The 26,985-nt window shown below is 40.8% G+C and overlaps 2 protein-coding genes across 2 annotated transcripts; both read right to left on the bottom strand.

Moving 5' to 3' along the window:
• Positions 1–836: 836 nt before the first annotated feature.
• Positions 837–8,745, bottom strand: mettl1 (methyltransferase 1, tRNA methylguanosine). Its single transcript, XM_018725273.2, has 6 exons — positions 8,559–8,745; positions 7,927–8,072; positions 5,579–5,763; positions 3,514–3,627; positions 2,481–2,582; positions 837–2,213 (listed from the first exon to the last, which is right to left on the bottom strand). Exons 1-6 carry the CDS (start codon positions 8,636–8,638, stop codon positions 2,103–2,105), a joined length of 738 nt encoding a protein of 245 aa, XP_018580789.1. The 5' UTR covers positions 8,639–8,745; the 3' UTR covers positions 837–2,102.
• A 3,155-nt stretch (positions 8,746–11,900) lies between these two features.
• Positions 11,901–26,574, bottom strand: marchf9 (membrane-associated ring finger (C3HC4) 9). The gene is made up of 5 exons (XM_018726034.2): positions 26,305–26,574; positions 24,658–26,094; positions 14,934–15,089; positions 14,317–14,509; positions 11,901–13,375 (listed from the first exon to the last, which is right to left on the bottom strand). Exons 2-5 carry the CDS (start codon positions 24,994–24,996, stop codon positions 13,041–13,043), a joined length of 1,023 nt encoding a protein of 340 aa, XP_018581550.2. The 5' UTR covers positions 24,997–26,094; positions 26,305–26,574; the 3' UTR covers positions 11,901–13,040.
• Positions 26,575–26,985: the final 411 nt, after the last annotated feature.

Genomic DNA, 26,985 nt, shown 5'->3' with positions numbered 1-26,985 from the left:
ACCCACAGGAACACAGGGAGAACATGAAAACTCAAGACAGACTAGGAACTGTGAGGCACCAGTTGTGTGACACTGAACAACACAAAAAACAGCAAAATCAAAAGAGAAAATAATGGCAAGATTAATTATGAGAGGGAAAGGCAGAAGGAGTTCGAAAAAAAGGAGCTTGCAAATATGTTACATACAAGCGACTTTTTACATGTGTCTTAAGCCTGGATTTAAAGGTATCCTGCGCATCCTGACCTAATTTTGAAATAGATTTTTTTGTGTTTAAAAGAGGGCATAATTTTCCATATTCAGAGAAAAAAAAAAATTGTGAACCTTTTGTGGCTTAGGAGCTAATACTTTTCATGTAAATTATTTGTAATGAATTTTCACTACAATTCTCTTTATGAGATCTTCATGAACAAAATACACTCATTATGCAAGGGAAAGCCTATATTCCTAGAAAGTGTTTGAGTGTAGGCAAGTGTACTGAAATGGTTCATGTAATTTTGTGTTTGTGTGCTAAACTTCTATTTCCAGCCTATTTTATACTTCATTAGAGAACATACATTTGAAACTGTGGCTTTACAGTTTTGATGCCAAATCTGTAAATACAGTTTGGAAGCTAAATACCCAATATGTAGTATTAGCAAGGTTCCCCTTGTTAAGAGGAAGGAATGACATAGCACAAAGTGTCTATCCATCTCTAACAATTAGAGGGGAAGTGATTTCTACTGTTTGGCAGATTCTTCTGTTCACTTGCCAACACCTTGAACTGTTAATAACTAAGAACAGCTCTTCCCAAACATTTGGACACACAAAGTGAGAAAAAACGGGAGAGAGACAATGAGTAAATTGTCTGGGGGCCTCATTCAACAGTTTCCCTTTTATTGTGGGTTTTTATGCATAGAGACACTCAAACCAACGTGTCTGCTCTTCAGTGCCTGACTCCAGGCTCTGGTTTGGATTCATGTGCAGTCGCGTCCCAGCCAAGGCCCTTACCAAAGGTCATGTTAAACCATGCAGTTCACCACACTGAGAGGATTCTTCCAGAGTTTAATTTTACTTATAAATCCACTATTCTTTTCTGTAAACAAAGCCATATCAGACTTAACTAAACCTTGCATGTCAGCACTGCATTTGAATTTGTATTATTTATCAAGTTTACCAGAAAAAAAAATGCCTTTAGCTATTTTCTGCAGTTACCAGAGACGTGATTAGGAGTCCTGTAAAAGAACATCGTAAAGTTAAAAAAAATGGCCAGATTAGGGGGAACCAAGTGTATTCTGCTGAACAGGTGAACGAGCAATGCAGTAAGAGTAGTCAATGCACGTCTCTTTTCTTGTGCACCTTTAGTCTTCAACCCGGCTTGGGGGCAGGTGTTTTCAAAGCCTGCACTGTTTCATGCAGCAATCGTTAGTGACTCAGCTGTAAAATGCAGTGCTCCATAATTTAGCTGTACTCTTCATGAACCAACCCTTCCCACATCATTCCTACTTTTTCTTCTGTCCCTCTCATCTTCAATTCCTCTTGTGTGAGGGGCAGTCAAGTTAGTACAGAGGTAAAATTAAAATTTCCCCTTCTCAGTATGTCAAAGTGAAACAAAGAAACCTTTATAACACATTTTTACAAAAAAAGAGCTGAACAGTCCAGAGAAGGGATGAAAGGGAAAAGGATTCCACACCTAAATGTTGATATGTCGAGACAAAGTAAAATCCATAACTTTGTCTCGATATATCTGCATTTAGGTGTGTAATCTTTTTATATATTTTTTAAATATTTACTAAGAAACAAAAAACACAAGCAATACAGCATGTATAAAAATGTAATGGAAAACTGATTGCTGACATTTCCAGGTTTTTCTAAACTGGAAATCAAATTTATAAAAAGAAACTTAAAAAAAAATCATTTAAAAACACTGCAATTGTACATATTACTATGATCATGCAGCCTGGCAGTTTGCTTTAGATTTCAGGACACAATCTATATGTTCCATCTGCAGCCAAGCAATTCCAAACCTGAAAATGCAGGAACAGACAAACTGTGAAATTTTTCTTTTCATTTGGTCTCTCATTTTCTAGTTGGGTCGTGTTACCCATCGCTTAAGAAGGGCAACGCTATGCTTCCAACCTTCGGAAAACAGCTAGATAGTTCTTCCCCCCATTCCTCTGCACTTTCTTGCCTTCTTCTGTGCACGTTCCTAACCGACTGATAATGATGTCATCAGCCTGCAAAGAACATTGAACAATGACAATTAATTTGGCCTACGAGCTATAATGGATTAGTTAGGAAAAAAGTACTTGTCCAGTGAGATACTTTTGTAAAATACATAGAGTTAGAGTATTTAAAAGGTACAAATAACCATGCTTTCATGTCAAATAAATAGAAAGTGCAAAAACTACACAAGTATCTCACAACACCTCAAAAACAGGAGCATAAGACACACTGGTATCACTGACAGTAGGTATGGTACAGCTTCTTCTTGAGCTTCTTACCAGCTCTTCCTCTGCCACCCTGGTAAACAGTGGATGTTCAACAAAATGTGTAACTATCCAAAGATGAACTTCTTCCACATCTGTGATGGTGTACACCAGACCCTGGAAGGAGGTACATTACAGATGTGGTGGTTCAAAAAGTATAAAAGAAATATACTGAAAAGTAAGACAACCTCTCAAAAAAACCGACATGTCTCACACTGCAGTTAAAGAGATGTCATTTTTTTTTTTTTTGGTATCACAGCACATAGGGCAACCTGAGCAGAGTTCTCTTAAACACGAAAAAGTACATAGGTTTTTGGTGGAGTGTGAGGACAAAAATAACCACTAGCAAACATTCTGCAATTCATCACCAGTGTCACTGTAGTTTACTTTGGAGCTGATACAGCGTATTATTAGAAGATAATTTTCTGAGAACGTAATAAGAGCTCCAGAGTTTACACAGCTTGGTATATTAGTTCAGTATTGCATTTTTTTTGTACTTTGGAGAAAGAGGGGCAATGACCCCTCTTCATTCTCCATGAGGCAACACTGAGGACGAGAATACCAGTGATGCAAATAAATTCCCCCTGTTGACTGTCCCCCCTGGCAGTAGTCTTTGTCTTTCACCCGCTCCCTCTTATTCTCTGCCCCAGCCCACTTCAGCATGTTTCACAACTGCTGAATGTGCAGTCAGCACACATTAATAGCCTACATTCACAAATACAACCACCTCATTGTTCTCTCCAATAACACACACCTTCCTCTCTCACCATCTCGTTCCACTTCTAAGACCTGTCTGGCAAATATTTATTTCAAGGAGACTTGACTAATAGGGGGAAACCACAGAAGGAAACACGACGGAGGAAAAAAAAAAAATAATAAGAAAAAAAAAAAAAAAAAAAAAACTTTTGCCAGTGGAACACGTTAGCTTGGAGCCCTTGTATAAAAATACGAGCACATGTAATGTTTATCACTGTTACACTACATATATCTTTCATGCTCCAGCGCTCAGCTGTTTTTGCAGACCACCTTAACTCCTTTACAGTCTTACCCCAACTCTTAACGTATAGGCGTATTCTGCCAGCAGGGTAGGACTGATAATCCTCCACTTGTGCTTTGTCCTTTTGAAGTGAGGATCCGGGAACAGGAAAAACATCTTAGTGAGCTGGATGGTCAACATGAAAAGAGACAAGACAATTACTGTCAATATGACACTGAACTGGTAATAGAAGCAACCGATACTGTGCAAGTCTGTGTTGTCACCCTGATCACCTGTGTCCCCTTGATGGAAGATTTTACCTAGACACAGTTAGCGCCATTCTTCATAGAAGTTATTAATTCTTCTGTACGGACATCACTATTACACCAAGAGATAATACACGAATGAGCCCAAGGCTTTTACGGAGAAAGTAACAATTTTCTGCCTTATGCCTGAATCTACAAAGATAATCTCCAAACATATGAGCTCTTTAGATTCTGGTAGATTCACAAAGATATTTCTTCCTTCATCTTGGGGTGAACAGACTCTTATTTAAGAGCTAAACAGTCTCATTGTTTTCACGAGCACAGATCTGAGTTACAGGCATGTAAAAGTTTTATTTTGATAACTTACAGACAGCAAAAACTAATTAGTTCTATGGAAATCCCTTTCAGCAGTTTTATTCAAAGTTCACTGTACACATTAAAAGCCTATCTAAGTAAAACTACTCAACATGGCTGACTCATATGAATCCTTTCTGCTAAGTGAGTGTTCTTCAAAGACAGGAAAACAGACAACCAATTTCTGGTTTTGCCTGGGGTTTTCTTTGGGCCTATTTGATGAGGTGGAAAAATTCAGTCCTTAATTATTGCTTTGCTCAGGAAAGTACTGGAAACTACATGGTGCGTCCTGCTTTCGATGTACGCAGATTCTGCTAAAGGGCTTTTTTTCTCCAGAAGTGCTTAATCTCAAAAAAGTGGATGGAGCTGAATGACAAGACCACAGTGCTGGTTCTGTGTTTATGCCCAGAGGCATCTGGAATGGTACAAGAATAGGCAATTTAGAAAATATGACAATGCGAAATTCAACCAACACTAATAACCGACAGCTGACAGTTTCAGATATATGTAAATACAGTTTTTGTTTTCTTAAAACTTCACTGCTGGATGTTGTAAACATTGGAGAATTGGACTGTTTGTTCCAGCATCACAATTAAACGGTATTTTGAGAAGTGCAACATGCCGGGACTTAAGATAAATCTATGATGCAACACAGAAACATTTTCCAAATCTGTCTTTGTTATAAACTTCTGCTTTTCTCAAATTAAAATTATTCACACCACACCAATTAAAAAGTATGACTCCACAGTATGCAGCTTGATATTAAATTACATCTTGGTGTGTTGGAACTGGGCCTAGTGGTCTATGCCAATTATACATTAACAGTGTCTCTGATCCTGAGAAATGTTGGACACGCACATTTGGAGCAAACAACACAGAAGCAATGCTAATCTCCTGGGGTCAGGCGGCCACAATTATCTGTCAAGGCTAGGAGGTCTATTATATGTGTTTATCTTTAGGGATTGGAGATATATATTGACTTAATGTCTAAGCTAGAGGGATGTACAAGGGCTATGTCGATCAAGGACACACCATTCTTTGTAATTACAGGACTCCGGTTAGCCTGTCATCCAGCTCGACCAAAGGTCATCACTCGTCTATTGCAAATGTTGCGTTTATGTGAGAAACCATTATATCTGTTGTAAGGAATGATCACACCTTGAGGAAAAAAAAGATGTTTGGACATAACTGTAACAGTGTGTACACTGAAACTACAACTGCAGTTTAACAAATAGTAAACACTGGCCTGTTCAGAAATGAAATATTAAACTGGATTTAACTGAATCCTACATATTTTATCAAAGCAATAAATCCTGCAACTTACGAAAGCTTCATCTGTGTGATTCAAGTGTAATAAATTTTACCAAACTGCAGTGTGATTTATTAAGCAAACAAAGGCATTGAAGACAGCTTCCCATAGGGAAGTGAAAGATACATATAGCACTGAATGTTACAGAGAAAGCATGACTATATTTGGAAAACAAAGCACAAGGTAGAAAGGCAAATCTGAGACCTACCTGTCCCTTAGCAAAGAAATTTGGTAGATACTTCATGGCGTTGCTCCGCAAACAGGCAATATTTTGGTACTTGCCGGGCTCGGCTGCACGGAGCGAGAGGATTCGATCCCGCACGTAATCCGATACTTTAACCCGAATCTCTAGGCCCAGAATTAGCTTGTCTGGGAAGAGCGGCGATAACTCCACTGCAAACAGAATCAAAAGTACAGACTGACTGAACATGCAGACATTTGACGTACGCAGCACAGCAATTTCGCCTGTCATGAGCAAAAAAGCATCTGGAGATGACATTTCCTGATCATTCAACAGCTAACATACATATTTAATGTATGGGAATACAAACAGCACAGCGGTACACAATACCTGAAATTGTTACACGGCCTCCATGTCACTACATACTGCCATATCTGCAATATTTTTTATATGTGGAAAAACAGAAAAAAAACAACTAATGCTAGCTAAATTTAACATCCACCCAACCGTTACCAATAAACACTTGTCCCATGCAGGGTTGTGGTAGCTCAGAGGCTATCCTGGAAACTTGAGCAGTGAGGAGGAGTACACCCTCAATGGGACACCAGTCCACTGTTGGGTAACTTTACATTCATATACTAGAGGCAATTTGAATCACCAATCCAGCCAAAACACACGTCTTTGGACTTAGGAAGGAAACCTGAGCATCTTGAGGAAACTCATGTAAACACACAGAAAACATGGAAACTCCATACAGACTGAGCCAGATTTGGACTCATGTCTGGACCCACAACCCGAAAACTGTGAGGCACCAGGGCTACCTACTGCACCAGCATTCTGCCCACTCAATCATTAACCTAAGAAATTTGCTCACAATTAAACAGTTATGAAGTTTATTTGCTATCTATTACCTAAATGGATGTGCTGACATTGGAGGGATAACATACCAAAAGACAAAAACTGACAAATTAAAAAGTAATATTAAGTGAACTATTATTGATCAAAATGTGCTACAAGATCAGTAATTACTAGCAAATCTATTACATAACTAGGGCAGCTGGTAGCACCTTGGTTAGAGCTGTTGCCTTTGGACCTAAAGGATGCAGGATTGAATCCCGCCTCCAGCTGTAGTACCGACCTAAACATTTACATTACATGTATTCATTTAACTGATGGTTTTCCGCAAAGCGACTTACAACGTTCAGCTACTTTACAATTATTTACCCATTTATACTACAGCTCAGTAGTTTTCTAATGGAGCTATTTAGTGTAAGTATGAACCTGCAACCTTTGGGTCCAAAGGCAGCAGCTCTAACCACTATGCTACGAGCTCTCTTATTTACCCAAAAACTGCTCCAGTAAAAATTGCCTAGCTGTATAAAGGGGTAAATCAGTGTATATGTCTTAACACTAAGTCTATTTGGTGGAAAGCATCAGCTAAAAGAATAAATGCAAATAATAGATATTATACATTTACATTTATTCATTTAGCAGACCATTTTCTCCAGAGTAACGCACATCTCAAAGAATATTAACTCTGTGCATACAGGCAAAGCTATTTGTTAAAATGTGAAAAAAAGGTCCATTTTAATTGCTCTACCTCACATTTGCATGGTCAAAACTGTGTGTTGCACCACAACAGCGATGTAATGCCAATGAAACTGCAGCCACATTACTGCATTCTGTACATCAGCATGAAAAGTATATTACAAAGTAAAGGGGGGGGACTCTCACATATATGTAACACTGAAGAGGGGTGAGAAGCGATGAGTTAAAAAGCTGTTTTATAGCTCAGGCACCGGCTCCCTCTCATGGATACTTGGGGGAAGAAGCAACCTGAACAATATTATAACGTGAGAGCATGCAGATAAAATGCACTGGATTACTCCTATAACATTTCCCAGTTTTAAAAACATCTTCCGCTGTGAATGACACCATGTGGCGCAACTTAGTTTGTCTTTACTGGGTGGTGCAAGAGAACATGGGTTCGATCCCCGCTCAGCTTGCGTGGAGTTTGCATGTTCTCCCCGCGTCTGCGTCGATTTCCTCCAGGTGCTCCGGTTTCCTCCCACACTCCAAAGACATCCTGGTCAGCTTCCGTAGAGTGTCAGTGACACAGAGGGAGTGTGTTCCACTGATGTATGGATGAGTGACCCAGTATAAGTAGTGTATCTAGCAGTGTAAATCACCGTGGTGAATAAGGTGTGTGGGGTGGCAACACTACATAGTATCCATTGGAAGTTGCTTTGGAGAAAAGCATCTGCTACATAAATAAATGTATGTATGTATGTAATGTACTGGATCACGACACCGACGGCCGGTTCGTCGCCCGAAAGCGCTGCAGGAGGGAGGCGAGCGAAACGCGGCGCAGTTACCGAGGAGCCCCCCATATCCGCAGCCGATGTCGGCGAACTCCACTCGAGCCGCAGCCTCGGAGGCACTTTCCGCACAGCTCTGCGAGGGAGCGCTGAAAAACTGTGGGTACAGCTGGGACCAGTCCATCTCTTGTGGGCAAACTGGACTGGGGAGCACACGCAACGTGATCATGGCAGCCGTCAGCATGTGAGCGCTGCACGTACGGACATACGACATACATACAAACATGGATATCCAGGAGGTGTTTTCCGAGCTTGGCATTCAGACCGTAATTTAAACGTTTCATCACCAGTCGAGGTGACGTCACGTTGACGTCACCTCGACTGGTGATCAAACTTTGGAGTCTGAATGCCAAGCTTGGAAAATACCTCAGTCCTGGACATCTGCTGGATCAACAACCCGAGCTACTAACACCATCCTTCTTCTCTACCATTTCTAACAAACACAGGCAGCCACCGGCCGTGACCGAGACAAAAAAAATCTTCTGTAAAGAAAAATGTATTCATATCTCTTCTTATATATAACTTAGTTGGCATTCACGGCTTAAGTACATGTAATTTATGAATAAAGTCGTCAGAAACGGGACGGGTTACTAGTACTAGTTAACAAGTTAGTGGAGCAACTGACTCACTACTCAAACGTGTGGTCCGCCATGGGGTTCGAATGGGCTCGCTGGCGGTAGTAACGCTTCTGGGGCATCGTCACACTCATCGTGCGTCGACTGCTAAAAGCCACCAAATGTCAATTCTACGGGCAACACACGAGATACTGCAGGACTCCGGGAGTATGCGCTTTTAGCACGCTGTCGTGTGGCTGACGCTTTCTGATGACGTAATGACGTTGCGCCGCGTTTCTCAGTGCGCGGGAAGGTGTTATTGTTAATTGTGTTACACAGCCTGGTTGTTGATCATTTTCGTGCTGGAGCTCGAGTGTTTTGTGTAGTTTCTCATTTTAGAGCAAGTCGAAATGAAACCCTACCTGTGGTTAAAAGCAAAAATATATACATATTGCGTATGGGAAGAGCTCTTTGTGACAAATAAGTTTATTTTGTCGCGTTTTAATCCACCAATGAATGAGTCATTGAATCCAAATTGTTTATTCATTTCTTTGAGTGTTTGATAATTTTCACACATAAATGCTGGAAACGTAACGTATGACTGTAGCACGGAAGCCTTCTGCTTTTACAGGTTCTAGATTCCCCCTACTCCCTTTATTTATCCACAAACTGCAGGCAAACAGCCCTGGCCTGGTAGGTTGGTCAACGCTGCCCTTTAACCCTGCCTGTCCTGCGTTTACCTCAGATCGCCAGCTCCCTGCTTTGTGGCTTGTTGAGGTTTTAAGTTGTCTTTATCATTGATAGCCTTGAGTCAGATTTTTGGATCTTAGTCAATAGGTAGCATATTTGCAGATAATGCTGAAATTAATTAAAAGCTTCTTTTAATAAAGGTACATTCCACTTATGGGATGATTTTCTCCAAAGCAACTGACAACATTAAGGCACTTACAATTATTTACCTATTTACAGAGATGGGCAATTTTACTGTAGCGATTCAGGGTAGGTCCCTTGCGTAACACTACTACAGCTGGAGGTGAGACTGGAACCTGCAACCACTGGGTCTAAAGCCAGCAGCTCTAAGTACAACACTACCAGCTGTCCCAAAGGTCACATTTAAATAGTGATAGTTTCTGCTTACAGTGACCGTGTCCCGAATAACATGACCTCTGGTCTCAGTTTTCCTTATTGCATTTTTATTTATTAATTTTTGACACACATTTTAAAACCTATATATAGTATCGTAGTTTTTGCTGAAGCAGTTCGGAGGAAGTACTTTATGGAAGAATATAGAATAGTGGCTGGGCTTTGAACTTGCACCCTTTAAGTTACAAGTCCGTCCTTAAATGTTGCCACCTGCTGTCTCATTGTACTGACATACTTTTAATTTTTGCAAAAAGATAGTCTTGAAGCATTCTTAACAGCCTACTGAATGTTTTCCCAGGGTTCCTATATGTTCAAATGTACTGCCAACTTCATGATCATAACCAATTAATTAATACTTCCTTTGCAGGTGAGATAGTTTCGTTATTTTTAACGTTATCATTAGCTCCAATACAGCTGCGTGTTTTACCAGAGCAATTACTGCAGTAACAGGGACTGAGGCTTTAACCAGCATCCAGCAGTCGTTAACACCTTTCCTTTATGAAAATTACCCTTTTTCCCTCAGACTGCTTCCAAATGGCAAAAAAAGCTTTGAAATACAAAATACTGAAGCTCTTCTTTGCAGCCCAGTGCTGGTATGAGGCACTGAGAGAGCTCTTTGATGTTGCAATGTTAATTAAAGTATGCAAAAAGACTTGAGATAATCAATATGAAGGTTTATAGACTTAAAAATCTATTTTTGCAGAAAATGATGAAAACTTTGGAAGTGAAAAGTTAGCAAAGCAATAAAGTTACATTGCATCTATAGGAAAATACTCACTTTTGCTACGCACTTGTCCTGGTTGGGTTTGTGGTAGTCCACAGCCCATCCCTGAATCACTGGGCACAAGGCTGTGGGTTACGTGTTGCATGGGACACCAGTCCATTGCAGGGTAAAGATATACACATACTTTCTCACCCATTAGCAGGCCATGGGCAATGTAGCGTCATCAGTTCATCTGAGGAAACCAGAGCACCTGGAGGAAACCTACAGGGACAACATGAGAGTTGAGATGGATTCGAACCTACACCTAAACAGCCCAGACGTTGTGAGGTGGCAGCGGTCTGTAGGATAATACATTTTTATAATTTGGAGAAACAGTTGCTGAAGCACATTATTAAGGAGTTGTGGGTGTTTGTATGTGTGTTTAATGTTCAGTGGACACTGTTTTTGTTGTAATCACACTGTGAATCTTGGCAGGATAAAAGTTCTTCCTACACAGTTATTAGATGTGCAGTGATCAGGTCAGCAAAAAACCCTTGTAATGGTGTTGGTGCTTTATGTCAACTGAGGCAGAATCTTCCGGGATGTGCTGAAGGATGCATCATTGGACAAATTTCTCTATCCTGTCACAAATTTGGCTGCAGCGTTTTTTTTAAATTTGTGTGGGATTGTGACATGGACAAGACCTCCAACTCATCCGAGAGTCAGCGTGAACAGGCCCGCTAGTTCTCCGTGACGATATGTAACTCCAGGTTGTATGTAAATATCATGTATTGTGATATACCGCTGAGACCGAGAACAATGACTTTTTATTCTTTCAACTTTATGTGGTAATGACCAAGAAGATGAATTATTCACTTAGTGCCCTATGTCAGTCACATCCAAAGTACCACTGAATTGTACATAACAGAGTTAACATTTGATGGCACACTGCATATTTTTGACTCATTCATTCGTTTTATTAACACGGCCAATGGTTGTAAGTATGTACATAGTACAATCATGTGTACTTCCTAAATCAGAGATGAAGTTCAAAACTGATCATTTAGAAATACCGTTTCAGAAATATCGCCCTCTCGCGGTTGTATATTTCTCTGTATTAAACTGGGGTTACATATCATGGACATAGAAAGCAAGCCATGGTTCTCAATTCAAAATGGAATTCAGTCCGCTTCTTTAACACCAGTTATAAATACTGTAAATGACATTATGTTCAAGTTATATATTTCCACAAAATCATATATGTTGGTTTTCCTGTTCTAAGGAATGTTCTATTACAAATAGAATAAACATAACAGGGACAACCAAGCCTAAGTTGCATAGCTATTTAACATTTTTTCATTGCAAATTTAGCCTTGAACTGAAGATCCTGTCCGGGATTGTCAGGATTAAGAGCTTGTGTTTTCTGGGACCTGCTAGGTTCTTTGTGTTCATTGTTATGGTACCAAAAGTAATTTCCAAGAGCTCATTCACAGTTATGGTTGAGAGATTCCACTGAGTTCGCTGAGAATGTTCCTTTGGAATGATTATTCATGTGCACTTCCAATCAGGCATTCCAGTTTACCAAGCTGATCTTTATTTTTGCCGACCTTATGCTCTTACGATGAGCAAATTACACCCTAGTACAGTCTTGGACACAAAATAGCAATGTTTAAGAGAAAATGTCTCAATATACAGGGTACACAATGTGATCAGGTCAAGGTAGAATTTTTATTTCTGATGTCATGGACTGTATTTCATTACTTAACAGATAAATTAATAAATTCTGGATACAAATCGTTGTATCAAGCACCTTTGGGCTTTTTTTTTTTTTAAAAATCCCAAGATAACTTGGATATATTCAGTTTAATTTACACTTGCGGGCTCTAAGAGAGCAGTGTCTTTTAAGCCAAAAAGAGACTCTTCTGAAGATACAGTAACCTGCAGTGGTGATTCACTGATTCAGCAACTATTTCTCTGAAAACAGTGTTGTTGAGGCTCACCCTCCTCTAATGTTAGATATGAAATAGAAAAAAACAGTTCTTGTTTAAAGAGCAAACTGGAAGAGAGAGAACAGCATAAGAGATAAGGGAATATGAATAAGACTGTTCCCTCTAGTAGAATTCACTGTGAAACATACTGGTACCTTTATTGCAGAGACAAATTATACTTTTTGAACATCAGTATTATTGTTCAAAACTCTTTTAATTAATTTATTGCAATATTTTTCTGTTTCTTGATTCCTCAACTCTGACAGGCCTATGGCATCCTCATAACCCTTATACTGAAATATTGAGGGAAATGGGTGATGGTGCCATGGGGGAATGGTGGCATGGGCCATCTTATTCAAATGTTGTAATTCTCTTACAATGTATAGTCTTATAAAATCAAAATTGGTAACAATTATAGTCACAGTTAAAAAACAGGAACAAGAGCAATGACAGTGCTTTGTATTTTCAAGCTGGGAAAAGAAAAATCTCCAGCATATTTTAGTTTGATACAAAGCTGCTTATTTGTGATTTTGTCCTGTTTCTTTCTGTTTGTCCCTTTATTTGCAGTTAAAAATACATTTCTTCCACTTTTAGAAGACAGTTGGGAGCAGAAGGTCCTTATACTTCTTCAGTACTTGTGCACCACGCATTTGTCCAGGGGCGCTGGAAAAGTGGGAGGCCAGTTCCCAAGGCTGTCTCCTTCGTCCCTAAGCAGATCCAACTTCATACGGTGGTGACCCTCATAACCACCTCACGGTTTGCTGTGGCACTGATGCGATGGTCATTTGGCCGCAGTTGACTTAGAATGTGCAGGATGGTGTAGCCACAGTGGTGGTTTAGAATAGTCCTCACACGTTGGCCCCGCCTGCCTCCACGGTCGCTCCCAGCTAAGCCATGGGAGTTGTTCCGTGAGCCACGTGCCCCTCCCTTACCGCTAGAGTTCAGTGGATCCTCTAAGTCCTTGGCCTTCTCATAGTTCAGAACTTTCCACTGTTGGTTTACTGCTTGCCACCGTTTGAATATTCGGTATACTGATGAACCCTCGTGGATTATAAGGCCTGTGCAAATTATGGGGAACACAAATACAGAGAGTAGACAATACTGAGAAATGCGCAACATGTGCAACACTGGACCACAGGCTATGCTATTTTTGCTCTGCCCCACCTCTTAATTATTCAGTCTTGATGGTGATGTTGATGTAATATAATTCACATTACACTGAAAACCAACGTTGAAAACTTGCTGTAATTTCTCAGTTGCATTAAGACAAACTAAAATTTAGAGAACTATTATACCTACATCTGTGCTAATAAAATAATTCCCCTTGATTTGGTTATTTGTAAAACTAAAACATGGAAATAAATAATTGCTTCATTTTAAGGTTCAATAGCCTTTTAGTACTCAGTTTTTGAGGGTTAAGAACAATGATGCTATTACATACCGAATCAAATAACTAATATTATTCATTTTAAGGGGAAAAGACATTAGAGATATTGTTACTTCTAGTTTGACCATTTCAGTAAATTAACTAATTTGATTTAATGACACATACGTGGTGAGTCCTGAAATAATGCATTCAGTTTGACGTGGTCTGAAACATGCAGTGTGTTCAGTCAAAATCCCAGTCAAGACCGAGTAATTAATAGCTCAGATCTAAGAAAAAAACAGTATACTGTACAGCCTGCAGTAAGCTACAATCCCCACCCATGATCTATGGATGCAGGTTAAAAACAGGAAAGCACAAATGTATTTTTAAGATGAAAGGGTTCAGCATGTACTAAGTGATGTAAATTCTGCTTTATGATAAACAGATATTCGACACACTGTTGTCTCTGAGCGAGAAATCACGATATCCTCAGAGACGGAATCCTCAGGCACACATAAACACAACATGTAATAATATAAGGGTGGAACACAAGGAAAACCTTCATATCCTGGCAAAAAAAAATACTTCCGTATGTTTTACAGTCCATCCAAGATCAAGAGGAAATACTCTCACCTATGCACACAATGTCCATAAAGCCGTACATGCCATAGCAGATTTGGAAGAGCAAGTCTTGCCGTTGCCACTTGGCAGAGGGGCTGAGAGATGACCAGATGAGCCAGGAGATGCTGGCAATTAAGAACAGGGACCCCAGGATGATGGCTGCAATCTGAACCTTCTCAATCACTGTGAGGGAGATGGCCTGCCACTGAACATAGAGGGGCAGAGAAAAGCAACAGATCAGACTGGTACCATAGCCAGGAGACCTTCTGGTACTAGTATGGCCTTCTGTGCATCATCTACATCATGGTTTCAAGCATTAAGCACCTGTGTGTTACGTGTCATCCGAGGGCTTCAAACATCTGTCAGATTTGTTTGGTCAGTCGTATTGCTTTACAGTTGTAACGAGCTATAAAACGTGAACAAGACTTTTGCACAGGTATGTAACTTTCATCAGAGTGGTGGTGGAGAGAATTGAGGGGGTTTATAAATAGTGACACAAGTTTCGGTACAATGGAAGAAACTCCGGTAAATACGGGACATAGACATGGAACCTTGTAAACCCAGTTAGCTGAGTCGATGCGTTTGCAATGTTCCCAAAACGTGCGACATGACGGGGCAGAGAATGCTACCTGCAGCGGGTTCTTGGTGCTGATAGCCAGCACCTGGTACTTGAAGTAGCAAAGTTCACAGCTCCAGGATCCACGCTCACTGATCCAGCGAATCAGGCAGGGCTGATGAGTGCAGCGCACGGAGCCATCACAGCGACAGGGGCTCAGGAGCTCTCCCTGCAGTTATAATAGATATACAAATGTAATTCCACTTCAGCGGTGTAATATTTGGCAGAAAATAATTCCAACTGAATATGTAACCTGAAAGAACAGCCAGTACGACTAACAAAATGTAGAATCTTCTCAGCTTTCAACATTTATTTATTTTTGACATAGTCGATCGTGCTTTATAAGGAGTTAGTGACACTGTACAGTTATATGTCATTGTCCCCTGACACATGAATATTATTGAACTACATATTCTCTTAACAGGAGCGCTAATCCTAAACTTTATTTTCCATTTGTGAAAAAACATATTTCACCCAGTTTTTACACAAACACACATTGACTGAAACCACTTGTCCCGATGGGGTGCCGGCAAACAGGAGCCTAACCCAGCAGCACAGGGCGCAGGGCTAGAGGGGTAGGGGACACACCCAGGATGGGATGCCAGTCCATCACAAGGCACCGCAAGCAGGACTCGAACCGCAGACCCGCCAGCGGGTGGGACCCAGCCAAACCCGTTGTGCCACCACACCCCCTTTTACACAAACAATGCCAATTTATTCTTTCATTCAACAAACAAATTCCATCAACAGAAAAATAATCTTTTATTTACATTTGACAAGGCTGTTTTTAAACAGGTTGTTCTCCAAGGCTCTGTTTTGGGCCCTAACAGTTTTGCCATTTTCGTGTTTCTGTTGAGGGACATAATTTTTCATTCACGGCGTGTAGTCTTTCAGCTCCACTGTTGACACTCTGTTATTTGCCTGAATTTTCAACATGTCTATTTTTCATGTCCCTTTGAGCTAATATTTTGAAATCTGTTTTCTGATGTTCAACTAAAATAAACTCAAAGTGCCTTAAACTGCCCCAAAATTGTCTCTGTGTAGAATGGACAGATTAACAATTATGCGTTTCATCTTCAGGCTTTTTCAGAAATGTGTGGTTTAACTTTCACTTAATTCTCATATAATTGAAGTGTCATTCATGCATATGAGATACTTGGCTTGACTAAGACTGTCTGTCTCATTGTAGACGGTTAAACATTTGTTCATACTTCTATAAGATCCTATTTTGACTACTGCAGTGTTGTTCTCAGTGGGTTGTCCATCCTAACTTGTTTTAGCACATCGGTTTTCTCTTCCAAAAGTCACGGGAGCTTATATCTTAGTTTTTATTCACTTAGTGTATCCCGTTTTCTAAAGTAGCAAAACATTGTTATTATTAGGGCAAACGGCATAGTAATGTAGCACATAGAAAGAATCAAATATTTTCTGTACAATCATACAACTTCTGCAGTGGAGACTTTGCTTCCTTAAACCTAAGTTTGCTGCCCTAACACACAAACTACTCTTGCAAAGTGTAAAAGTTTATTTTAAATGCATGTTTTTATTTTATATGTGAATGTATTATTTTAAGAGGGGGTGCAGTGGCGCAGTGGGCTGGACCACAGTCCTGCTCTCCAGTGGGTCTGGGGTTCGAATCCCGCTTGGGGTGCCTTGCGGCGGACTGGTGTCCCGTCCTGGGTGTGTCCCCTCCCCCTCCGGCCTTACGCCCTGTGTTGCCGGGTAGGCTCCGGTTCCCCGTGACCCCGTACGGGACAAGCGGTTCTGACAATGTGTGTGTGTGTGTGTGTATTATTTTATATATCATGTATTATACCTGCTTCTACCATACATGACATATAAAATAATACATTCACATATTCTCATATACACATACACCCTTACTTTCACTAGTGCAAGCAATTTTAAATAATCCTTTTCATTCAATGTTTTTAACTGCTATTGTTTCCACAGGTTTTTGTTGTTTTGTGACGTTTCATCTTAATACTTTTATTTCCAACAAATAAAGCCTCTGGGTCTTAGAAAAGCCCTTAATGAAATGAATGTGTTCTTACTCTTGCTTCTTAAATGTATCAAAATATGGAAATATTTTGTCTGTTACCAGCTCAACTGTTCTGCAGCTTCAGTGGAGTATATATGAATTTGTCAAATATATTACACACATATATTCCTGTATTGCCAGTACCGATTCCAGCAATAGATGGAAATAAAAGAGAGTAGATGGAAAAGAAAACACTCTGAAATATGGATGGTGCAATGATACAAGTGGTGTGGGGATATTCAGCAGTGAGGGGCTTGCTGACATTTCTAAATGCCAGTTTCTGTGAATTATTAGGAGCTCTTTCTACAGAGAACAGTTAAAAAGTGCGATTTCTGACATCTCAATTACTGTGTGTATCTGTGGAACAGTAACGCTTGCCAGCCATGAGCAAACCTGTTGCCCTGCCATACGACCAGATGTACAGAGGTCTGTGGTCCAGATGTGTGCACAGCTGTGCAAATACAGAGAGAGTGCAAGAACAAGAGGAGGCCAAGATGGGAGAAAAAGTTGAAGTAAGGCTGAAAAACAACGGGACTGGGAGAAGGAGGGAAGAAGAGTTGTAGGAAAGGGATAGAGTGGGAGACAGAAAAAAAACTGCCTCTAGACCTATATTCATGGCCAGCTTTTGTGTAGAGATGCTTCCAAAACTCAACCAGTAAAACTTATTCTAAAACTACTCCCACTACCTCAGATCCACACACCTACATATACAATGCAATATGACTTGCATGCATAGAGGAACAGTTTTAGAGGTGAAGACTGAATGCAAGGTCCTCTAAGATCTGTCATAATGTGAAACGATTTCATATTAGAGAAATATCAACGTGGGGGGGGCACAGTGGCGCAGAAGGTTTGGCCGGGTCTCGCTCTCTGATGGGTCTGGGCTTCGAGCCCCGCTTGGGGTGCCTTGCAGTGGACTGGCATCCTGCTCTGGGTCTGCTCCCCCCCAGCCCTGCACCCTGCGCCACCAGACTAGGCTCCGGTTCACCGCGACCCAGCTCGGACAAGCAGCTTGAGCCATCGCGTGCGTGAGATAAATACAAAATACGCAATATAATATGTCACATAGAGTGTAATTTTGAATGATAAACAAGAAGCTAGTTCTATTTGTTTTGTGAATAAGGTATATATTACCCAGAAAATGCAGTTTATATAACTAATGACACAGAATCTTACAGAGTATGTAATAATGTAACAGAAATTATATAGAAATATAATATTTCTATTTATTGTTGTGGGGGGTGTGGTGGTGCAGTGGGTTGGACCGGGTCCCGCTCTCGGGTGGGTCTGGGGCTCGAGTCCCGCTTGGAGTGCCTTGTGATGGACTGGTGTCCCGTCCTGGCTGCGCCCCCTCCCCCTCCAGCCTTACGTCCTGTGTTGCCGGCTTAGGCTCTGGCTCCCCGCGACCCCGTATGGAAGAAGCATTTCAGACGGTGTGTGTGTGTGTATATTTATTGTTGTTTCAGTGTTTTCTCAGTTCTTAAATTGAATATATGTTGTGATATAGATTAAATTGGAAAAATTATATCCTACATGCTTTTCAGCTAAGTAAGTCTGCACTTAAAGAATGCAGTCATATGAATATATTAATCAAAAGACGAACTGGGAAATAAGGCCATATAAAATATTTAGGAAAAACAGAAATAAGAAAGAAGAAAAAAGAAGGAGAAAGATTACAATTGTTTTCCATTGAAAATATTTCTATTAGTACATTTTTACAGCTATTTAAATTTGAAAGGCATGGAATGTTTCTATTGGTCTTTTCTTACATTTTAAAAGTGAGGAAATCAATATAGACAAATAATTGGCACTATAGCTCCCTGTTTACAGCCTGAGGATATTTGAAAAGTGGGCCAAATCCTGTCAATATGTATTATGTTTTATTTACTTTATGGTGGAGTGTACTTTCAATAATACAACTGAAATGTTTTTTTCGATATTTCATTGAAAATACAGCGTGCAGTGTGTTAGATGGAACCAGGATAAAAGAGAAATCCTGTTCACTTTCCTAAATGTGCTCATTGCCTTAAATGTAAAGACTGCAGATTCTTTTCATTTTTATTTTTTTTTAATGCTTAAAGGGTTGGTCTTCTCTGTCCTGGACAAGTTAACATCTTTAGTTGGTTTTGTTTCACCGCTCTTCAGATGTGTGTGTAAGAATGAGGTAAGCGAGTGAGAAGCAGAGTGCATCCGTTTTACATGTGTGTATTTGGCACATGGATTCTGGATAGCCAAAGGGCTGCAGGAGAGGCAAGAAAAAGGCGGGTGTGGTGGGGTTAGTGGGGGAGGAGGCGAGCGGTGGTGAGTCAGCGCTCACAATTTCTTTCTCTGCTTGCTAGTACAGCGCTCCATTGAGACCGAGCTCATGTCAAATGCCACGTACACACAGACCACATGCATACTCTCACACAATAAACATATCAGAGCCTGTCAAGGGGTCAGAACTGCTTGCGTCTTCTTTCGCCGGCGATGGCAACGCAAAGAAATGTGCTCTCTTTTCTCACACCTGCACATGCGCGATCATTTTTTCAGCATTGCACAGCCGCTATCCCAGCAAACATACAACTTGGCTCCCTTTCCTTTTCGCAGTTCAATTATTTTGGGATTGGAGAAGGAATTTTATGCAAAAATTAGCCCACTACTGCCTTAGCTGGCCCACCAGCCAAGAGAACTGTGAAAATAAAATTAAATCGAGAATCTCTGCGATCGCACTGACACTTGTTTAGTATGTTACCAAGATTTACTTATTTCTCCACAGAAGAGATGTGCTTTTCTCAGCAGAATGAACCCAAGACGCATTTCATATCTGTGTGCGGAGACAGGAGGCACGGAGGACTTTGGGAACCAGCAGGTAGAAATGAGGAGAGCGCTCCAGCTCCTCCTCTACTCCTGCTGATATGTAGACTCGCAGTGAACCCAGTCAATGTGCTTTTCTGTGTCACTCCCCGCTGGCATTGATCCTCTCAGTCAAACACCAACCGTACCTTCGCCGAGGAAGAGAACGCATGCCTTCAGTACATGAAGTAAGATTACATAAAGACATTTGCTTGTGGGATAAGTATAACTCTCTGTGCCAGTTAACGGTTCAGCAGGCAGTGCCTGAGAGAACGTACAAGACAGGTGCTGACCACTTTGTCGATGATCTTAAGGATCACAGGCTTTGCCGACAACCAGCGAGCAAGATTTCCTCCATAAAGCAACAAGCACAAAGAGATCCTTGGAAAGGACTAAAGATATGTCAGCACAGCCTGTAAGACAGGTGCGTATGCTGCTCTTCGAATGCACCGAGCATTTCCAACTCTATCCTCATGGTGTCAAGACAAATTCTTGGATTCCCTGAAAAACATGACATACTGCTAATTGGGGTAAATATTTCATGCCTCCTCGGCAAGACGGCTATGTTTGTTGGATTTACTGGACAAACAGCAGTGGGTTTAAAAAAGGACAAAAGGTACACGATCAGGTTTTCAGTTTGAAATCATTCTATTGCAGGCGTTACGTTAAATACAAGGACAACTTTGACTAGGATTAGAGATCTGAACTGAAAAATACATATGAAAATAAAATATATATATTCTGCAGCAGTGGGCTGCAACAAATATGAAAGATTTCTGTGCTGTTTTATTAATATTTGTCATACACTTCGTATTCTTTGATCTTCCTGTGAACAGTGATACATTAATTTATTTTTTTTTTTTTAGATTACACTTTTACATTTCAGGAATTTTTTTATGTTAGTGCAGTAACAATCCTCGTGTGTACACACCACATCTGTCTACATTTTTTACATTAACCCATTTATAGAGAAGGGAACTGCTTCCATATGGAGTACAGTTAACACCGATGTCCCTTTCAGCAGAACTGCGAGTAAAGCCATTATTAGACTGGATTTTGAGCCTGAATGACAGATTCTTTGTGACACAGAGGTAAGAGGGGGGGCTATTCATATAGGACTGAAAAGTGTATACTGCCATATGTTGCATGAATTAAATTTTTATGGCATTATACACATAAAGTGATCAGCCTTTATTGCACGGTTATACTAGACCTTTTATGTGAAGTGATGTAGATCTATAAAGTTGTTTGCCTTTTAACAAGGAAAACAGTTTGTTTGCCTCATTTTGCTGGCTTGAAGAGAAAAATCTAAGTACATATTTGCTATTCTGGCGTGTCTTGCATCTTTCGGTTAGTTCAAACCTTAATACAAAATCAACAGAAAAGGAAAAAAACACAGTGCTAATCACGAAAAAGCCATTTCTGCTCCGTTCACTTGCAATTAACTGTTTCACTAGTAACTCACCTTTCAAAAAACATACACAAACCAGATCCCACAGCATAGTTATATCACCCTATCGTGAGTGGTTAACGGAAAATATCTGCCACTTTCTATGTGAAACTGCGTATGACACAGCTCTTCTTGAGAGGAATGTTCCAATGGAAGTGTTACAATGACCATATTATTACAGAAATATCAGCAGACTACAAAGAATCACCGAAGCTGATTCATCATAATAAAAGTAATAAAAGAAGTGTAACATTAGACACAAATGTACCCTTGCTAAAAAGCAGCGAACATAGTTCAAATACAGTGCTCTTGTCATTATTGCCTGCTTTTCTTACTCACCTTAGATTACATCTTCCTCATGTCTCAGTGTCTTCATCTTCCTTGATGTCTCTAATACCCCTCCCCCATTCCCTTCCCTTCTCTCCCTCTATTTCCAAAGCATTTTGCCACTCACTGCATTGAACTGCAACAGATAATGTAGAATGTGTCATGTACTTGGACCCATAAATATTGAAACATGTGAGGTTATCACTCACTTCCTGCTGCCATTGCAAAGTGTGAGAGAAAAGGTCATTACCAGTCTCCGTTTTCAGACAAATTATATTTCGCTCCTAACTACTTATGGAAGAAACAACAATTAACTCAAATCCAGGGGTATCTGGCCTGTAGGAGACAGTTTGCCTGTTGTTAGTGAATGTACTTAGAGGCTACAAACACACGTGTTCTGCACAAACAGCACATACGCAACTGATCATGCTACAATTTTCAGATATTATCTCTTGCCATCATATCACCATACTGGAAACAGATAGAGGGCTCATTTACAAGATGCAATGTTGTAAAAATATTGAATGAACTCCGAGAGATTAGAAGAGGATTAATGGATGAGAACCCAAGAGAGTGGGGACCCAAAAGGACCTATAATCATTCCACTGTGACCCAAAAAAGCAAATGCTGAACTCTGTATCACACTTGAGGACTACCAAATTGACCTGCAGGTTGAATGGTGTGGGAATAAGAAACTAGTGCATCAGCAGTGCATTATAAGACTGTAAACATGGAGGCGAAATGAACCTGTAAGCAGTGACACAACTGAGTGCATGAACAAGTGGGACAATTGCTTTTTAGGTACATGTGAAACACCTACTACACACTACAGATTCAGGTAATTCACTACAAGTAGGACAGTAGAGGTGCCAGGATTATGCAGTAAATTCTACATGGGCCTATTCCTACTGAGCTTATTGCCTGTTAAACCTCTGACAACTATTATTGCAATATTTATACAATCTTCCTTGAGACTTGTGTTGATACTCAGCGTTTGACTATTTGTGAAATTAAAAACAGCTGAACTGTCTTTAGAAGCGTAGTAGAGTGGGCCATTCATACCAATTACATCTGTTGCCAATTAATTCCAATATACTTTCCTAATGCCACAAATGTTTCTAAATATAATACATGAAACTTTCAATGAGAGATGCTTAATTAATCAGCACTGCCAGTAGTCTTAAATTGCTGGGAAGACTAATGACTAACTCCATTCACCAGGAGATGTGTATAATATTCAGACGGAATTAAATAACCCTTAGAGATATGGTTGGACACAATAGTATTGCTATGGACAATTAACCCTTAAAAAGGTTACAAAGTTGTATTTTAGGCACAGTACCACTGTTCTTCCTTTGAGTTGGATGAAGGTTATTCTATACAATCTTCAAAAGGGTTCTGTAACTTTCAGTGAAATAAAAAGCAGAGCCTGCTGTTTCATACTTTACAAATGTCTTACGCATCCCATTATAAAACCTTTTAAAATCTTTGATCTTTTTAAAGTGGTTTTAGGGTGAAAATTTCACATAATTACAGAATGCAACAAATACATGTCAACATTTGAGAAAAACTAGAAGGAGAAGACACCACAGAAGCAAAACCTGTATTTTACTAAATCCCTTGTGATGGCAACAGGACTGTGCCTGTCTGCTCAGTGTTGATTTGTGGGCACAAAACTGTTTGCTAATGTATGCTTCACCAAGTTCCACAGAATTCCTTAAGGATTTTGTAACCATATAAGGCACACGTATTTACAAAAAAGGAAATAAGTAATCATTACTGGTGTATATTTCGGCAATTTGCCATACGGATTGCAAAGCACACAAAACAGCGGCAGCTGCATCACTCCCCCCTGGACTAATAACATTTCACCTGAACAAGGTGTGTTTCCTTGCTTTATTCCAGCGGCAAAATATACAGTAACCCCAGCTGTTTTGCAACTTAATATTTGAAGTTGGTTGGTTAGAGAGAATCAGATTTGCTTTCACATGAATTACAGATGATCTGAGGGTTTTAAAAGAACCACATTGATAAGAGTGATACTTTGGCAGGCTGGGATTGTACATTATAAGCCAAGGTATTAGTGGAGCTGTGGCATCCCACATAGCTCTTTACACATGTTTTGAGCACTGTCCAAGGAACCACCTGCAATGGTAAAGGCATCCATTTTTCTCCCCATTTTGGACACAGACCACAGAAAACACAGATAGTTTACCATATCTTTGTTGTTAAATCGTTACATTAAACTGGTAGCCGGGGATGCAGTGGCACAGCAGGTTTGGCCGGGTTCTGCACTCTGCTGGGTCTGGGCTTCGAGTCCCACTTGGGGTGCCTTGTGATGGACTGGTGTCCTGTCCTGGGTGTGTCCTCTCCCCCTCCAGCCTTACACCCTGTGTTGCCGGGTTAGGCTCCGGCTCGCGTTGGGACAAGTGGCTTCAGCCGATGTGTGTGTGTGTAAACTGCTAGTTACTGAAAATAAAGAGGTTTTGGGTATCTTGAAATCTGTATCCCATCTCTATGAAAGTGTTATCATCACCATGCAGTCAATGCATCTTTGAATTCTGGTCCCAGGTTGCATAGCTCTTAACCAGCTAATGTTACATTTAAGCAGGGATAGGAATGCTAGGCATCTTTAGCAGAATAGGAGGATTCCAGCTATTGCACTGGACAATCAGTAGAGCTCAGTATAGAACAACAGGGTATCAGCACATGCACCTAACCTGCTAACCCGTCTAAAAACGAATTAAAGGCGAAAACTTGCGAGCAGTAAGCACCCTTCAGACAAAACTCCGATGGAAACCTCCTCGGGTTCACGTTTAACACTAGGCCCAACTGTCCACTTGATCCATGATTTCAGCGTAGGATACCTACAGATATTCATGGTACCCCAGTTGTGACAAGGAGGTCTCGAGAACAGTCAGTAGACTGACTAGTGCATCTTTTCCCATGAAAAACATGATTAGACATTCAGACAAAGTGAAAACGAGAATCGAGGCGCTCGAGTCGAAGGACCTTGGCTTGCGGGAAGCAGCTCGGCCGCGGGAGGGACGCTGCGAGAGCCAGGAGGCGCGCGGACCGGCTTACCTGCTCAGGTCCCTGGAAGCAGATCCGACACTGCGGCGAGCGCATGCCGCTTTCCATGCTGCTGGAGAGCGACACGGCGTCCAGGCCCGCCTGCAGCTTGGCCTCCTTCTCCTCGAACGCCAGGCTCCGCGGCCGAGGATCCGTCCCATAGTACTCCTCTTCGTCGTCCCGGGAAGAGCAGTCGAAAGGCGGCCACCCGCAGCCGCCCACTCCGAGACCCCGCATGCCGGTCCGCCTGTCTGCGTCTGCGTCTGGGTCGGCCCGTCTCGAACCGGATCGCATCAACACCAGTACTTTGAGTTCATTGAAAAACATGCGGATCCGATACTTAAACATCATTTACTACATATGCAAATGTGGCCGAGAAAAGAAAAAAAGATATGTATATATTTCAATGACAGAAGTGTATTAAGAGTTTCATTCCGGATGCAGATTTTTGGTAGCCAGATGTGGCTTGTTATTATTTATTACGACTTATTTAATGCAAGTTGTATTATTATTATTATTATTATTATTATGTATTCAGCTTTGAGAGCAGAGGACTGTGATACCAAAAAGAAAATGTTTGAGTAGACAGAAACCCATGGCTGTCGATCAGAACGGACATAAATATTCAATAATAGATAGCCAATAAATAGTTAAAGGAAAATAGTACATAGAGTAAGATCGTCTGGCCGTTGCCATTTGCACAGAATTATGTTGGCATTAATCAATGCGGAATTTATGTTTTTGCTTCAGTCACGGGCTGAAGCTCGCTGTGCTTGTATTAAACGGATGCCGAAACAAAAGGACATCAGTTGTTCAGAGCGAAAAACGAAGAAGAAGGAGCGCAGAAAACTGTCAAATTAAACCTTAACAACAGTGTTTCGGAGGCAGCTGCATATGGCCTCACTCACTGTACATGATCTAGATGTTAATATGTGCTGCCCTGGGATTGCAATGCAATGAAGACTGGGAATCCTGTCCGAAGCGAAGGACAGCTGAGCTACAGTAACAGAGGGAGCGAGAGGGTCGAACGGACACCATACGGAATGGCAATTAAAAAACAAGAAGACATCCCGGTCTCAGAAAGTCCATGTAGCCATTTCTGCTTTCCCGTTCCTTCGGCATGATGATGATCCAAAACGATAAAGAAAAAAAAAAAAGGCAGCAGAAATCAGGCGTTATTCAAATCATCTCTCTTTTTGTCCCTCGGTACCATCCCAGGTTTCAGATCACCATGGTATTTTTTTCTTTTCCTTACTGTGTGTTTCCTGGTAGATAGTACATGAAAAATACGTCCCACACCGTTCCCCTCTGAACACCGCCGCGATCCGCTTTACAGTCCAGCGTGTTCGCATTTTAAATCGGATCCGAACGGGTGGCGAAAATGTGCACAAAAACACACATCCCTGTTCCGCCGAGCATCCATGCTGATCTCTCTCTCTGCATCGACTCCTGCACAATATACACCGGAACACAGAGAAGAAACGCGATCAAATACACATGGCAGTACAACGAGGTGATGATCTACGTACAATACTAATTGTGTCACTTTAAAAAAATGAAAATGATAGCCATTTTAATCCGTAACAACACTGAGGGAAATATTAAATTAATGCGAAATCAGGCTGCACATCGACACGTCATCTAAGGACTGCAAAATACCTCTTTATTCTGTAGTAACATGTTAATTTCAAAATTTAAAGATGTTTTTCAGTGTTGTTGTCCTCCCCCATTTTCCTGTTATGAATTTTCCTTCCTCGGGTTCTCGCTGAGGGGGAAAAATCCGCCGTTTCGCTGCGCATTGGCAGACGCCGCTGTCCAAGGTGCTGATCTTTGTGTGACGTGTAGCCACGTGCTCGGCCGTGTTACCCGGGAAATCTGAAGAGCACCTCGCTTTACATCGGCAAGAGTGCACACTGGAATTAGCGGGAGAATAAAACGTGGTAATGTCGGCACACCGTGGTAATCCACGATTTACGGACGGGATCAGTTCTGCATCTCTTAAAATACACAACTGTGCTCTGCCATGCCAGGTCTAATCATGTCTTCCAGTCCCTTTAGTGTAGGTGCCAATTTATTGGCTTTTGCGGTTATTTCAGTGATTCTACGCAAAATCTCATTTTTGTTTCAAGACTGAGCGAGAAAATCAGATTGTCGACCTTAGAACAAGTTTTACTTACATCAGGCGGGAGAATCCGAAACAAAATAACTGACCTTGCCGAACATCTTTTCTAAGACTCAGGTTTGAACGGGAGTTTCAAAAAAATGTATTGTAACTTATTCATTGTAAAGATGACAAAATATCTGCAATTTCGCTCATATGGCAATAATTTGTTGTTAATT

The sequence above is a fragment of the Scleropages formosus genome, chromosome 22 (assembly GCF_900964775.1).
Source record: "Scleropages formosus chromosome 22, fSclFor1.1, whole genome shotgun sequence".
In the NCBI taxonomy this organism is placed as follows: Eukaryota; Metazoa; Chordata; class Actinopteri; order Osteoglossiformes; family Osteoglossidae; genus Scleropages; species Scleropages formosus.
The sequence above is the reverse complement of the archived record's forward strand: the minus strand, read 5'-3'. Positions and strand labels throughout refer to the sequence as shown.

Coding starts and splice junctions, on each gene's coding strand:
- mettl1 (XM_018725273.2), bottom strand. CDS start 8,638: ATGAGTGTGACGATGCCCCAGAAGCGTTACTACCGCCAGCGAGCCCAT. Junction 5,764..7,926: donor CGGATATGGGGGGCTCCTCG/GTAACTGCGCCG, acceptor TTCTGTTTGCAG/TGGAGTTATCGCCGCTCTTC. Junction 2,583..3,513: donor CCTATACGTTAAGAGTTGGG/GTAAGACTGTAA, acceptor ACCTCCTTCCAG/GGTCTGGTGTACACCATCAC.
- marchf9 (XM_018726034.2), bottom strand. CDS start 24,996: ATGATGTTTAAGTATCGGATCCGCATGTTTTTCAATGAACTCAAAGTA. Junction 15,090..24,657: donor GCTTCCAGGGACCTGAGCAG/GTAAGCCGGTCC, acceptor TTATAACTGCAG/GGAGAGCTCCTGAGCCCCTG. Junction 13,376..14,316: donor TATGGACATTGTGTGCATAG/GTGAGAGTATTT, acceptor TAATTTGCACAG/GCCTTATAATCCACGAGGGT.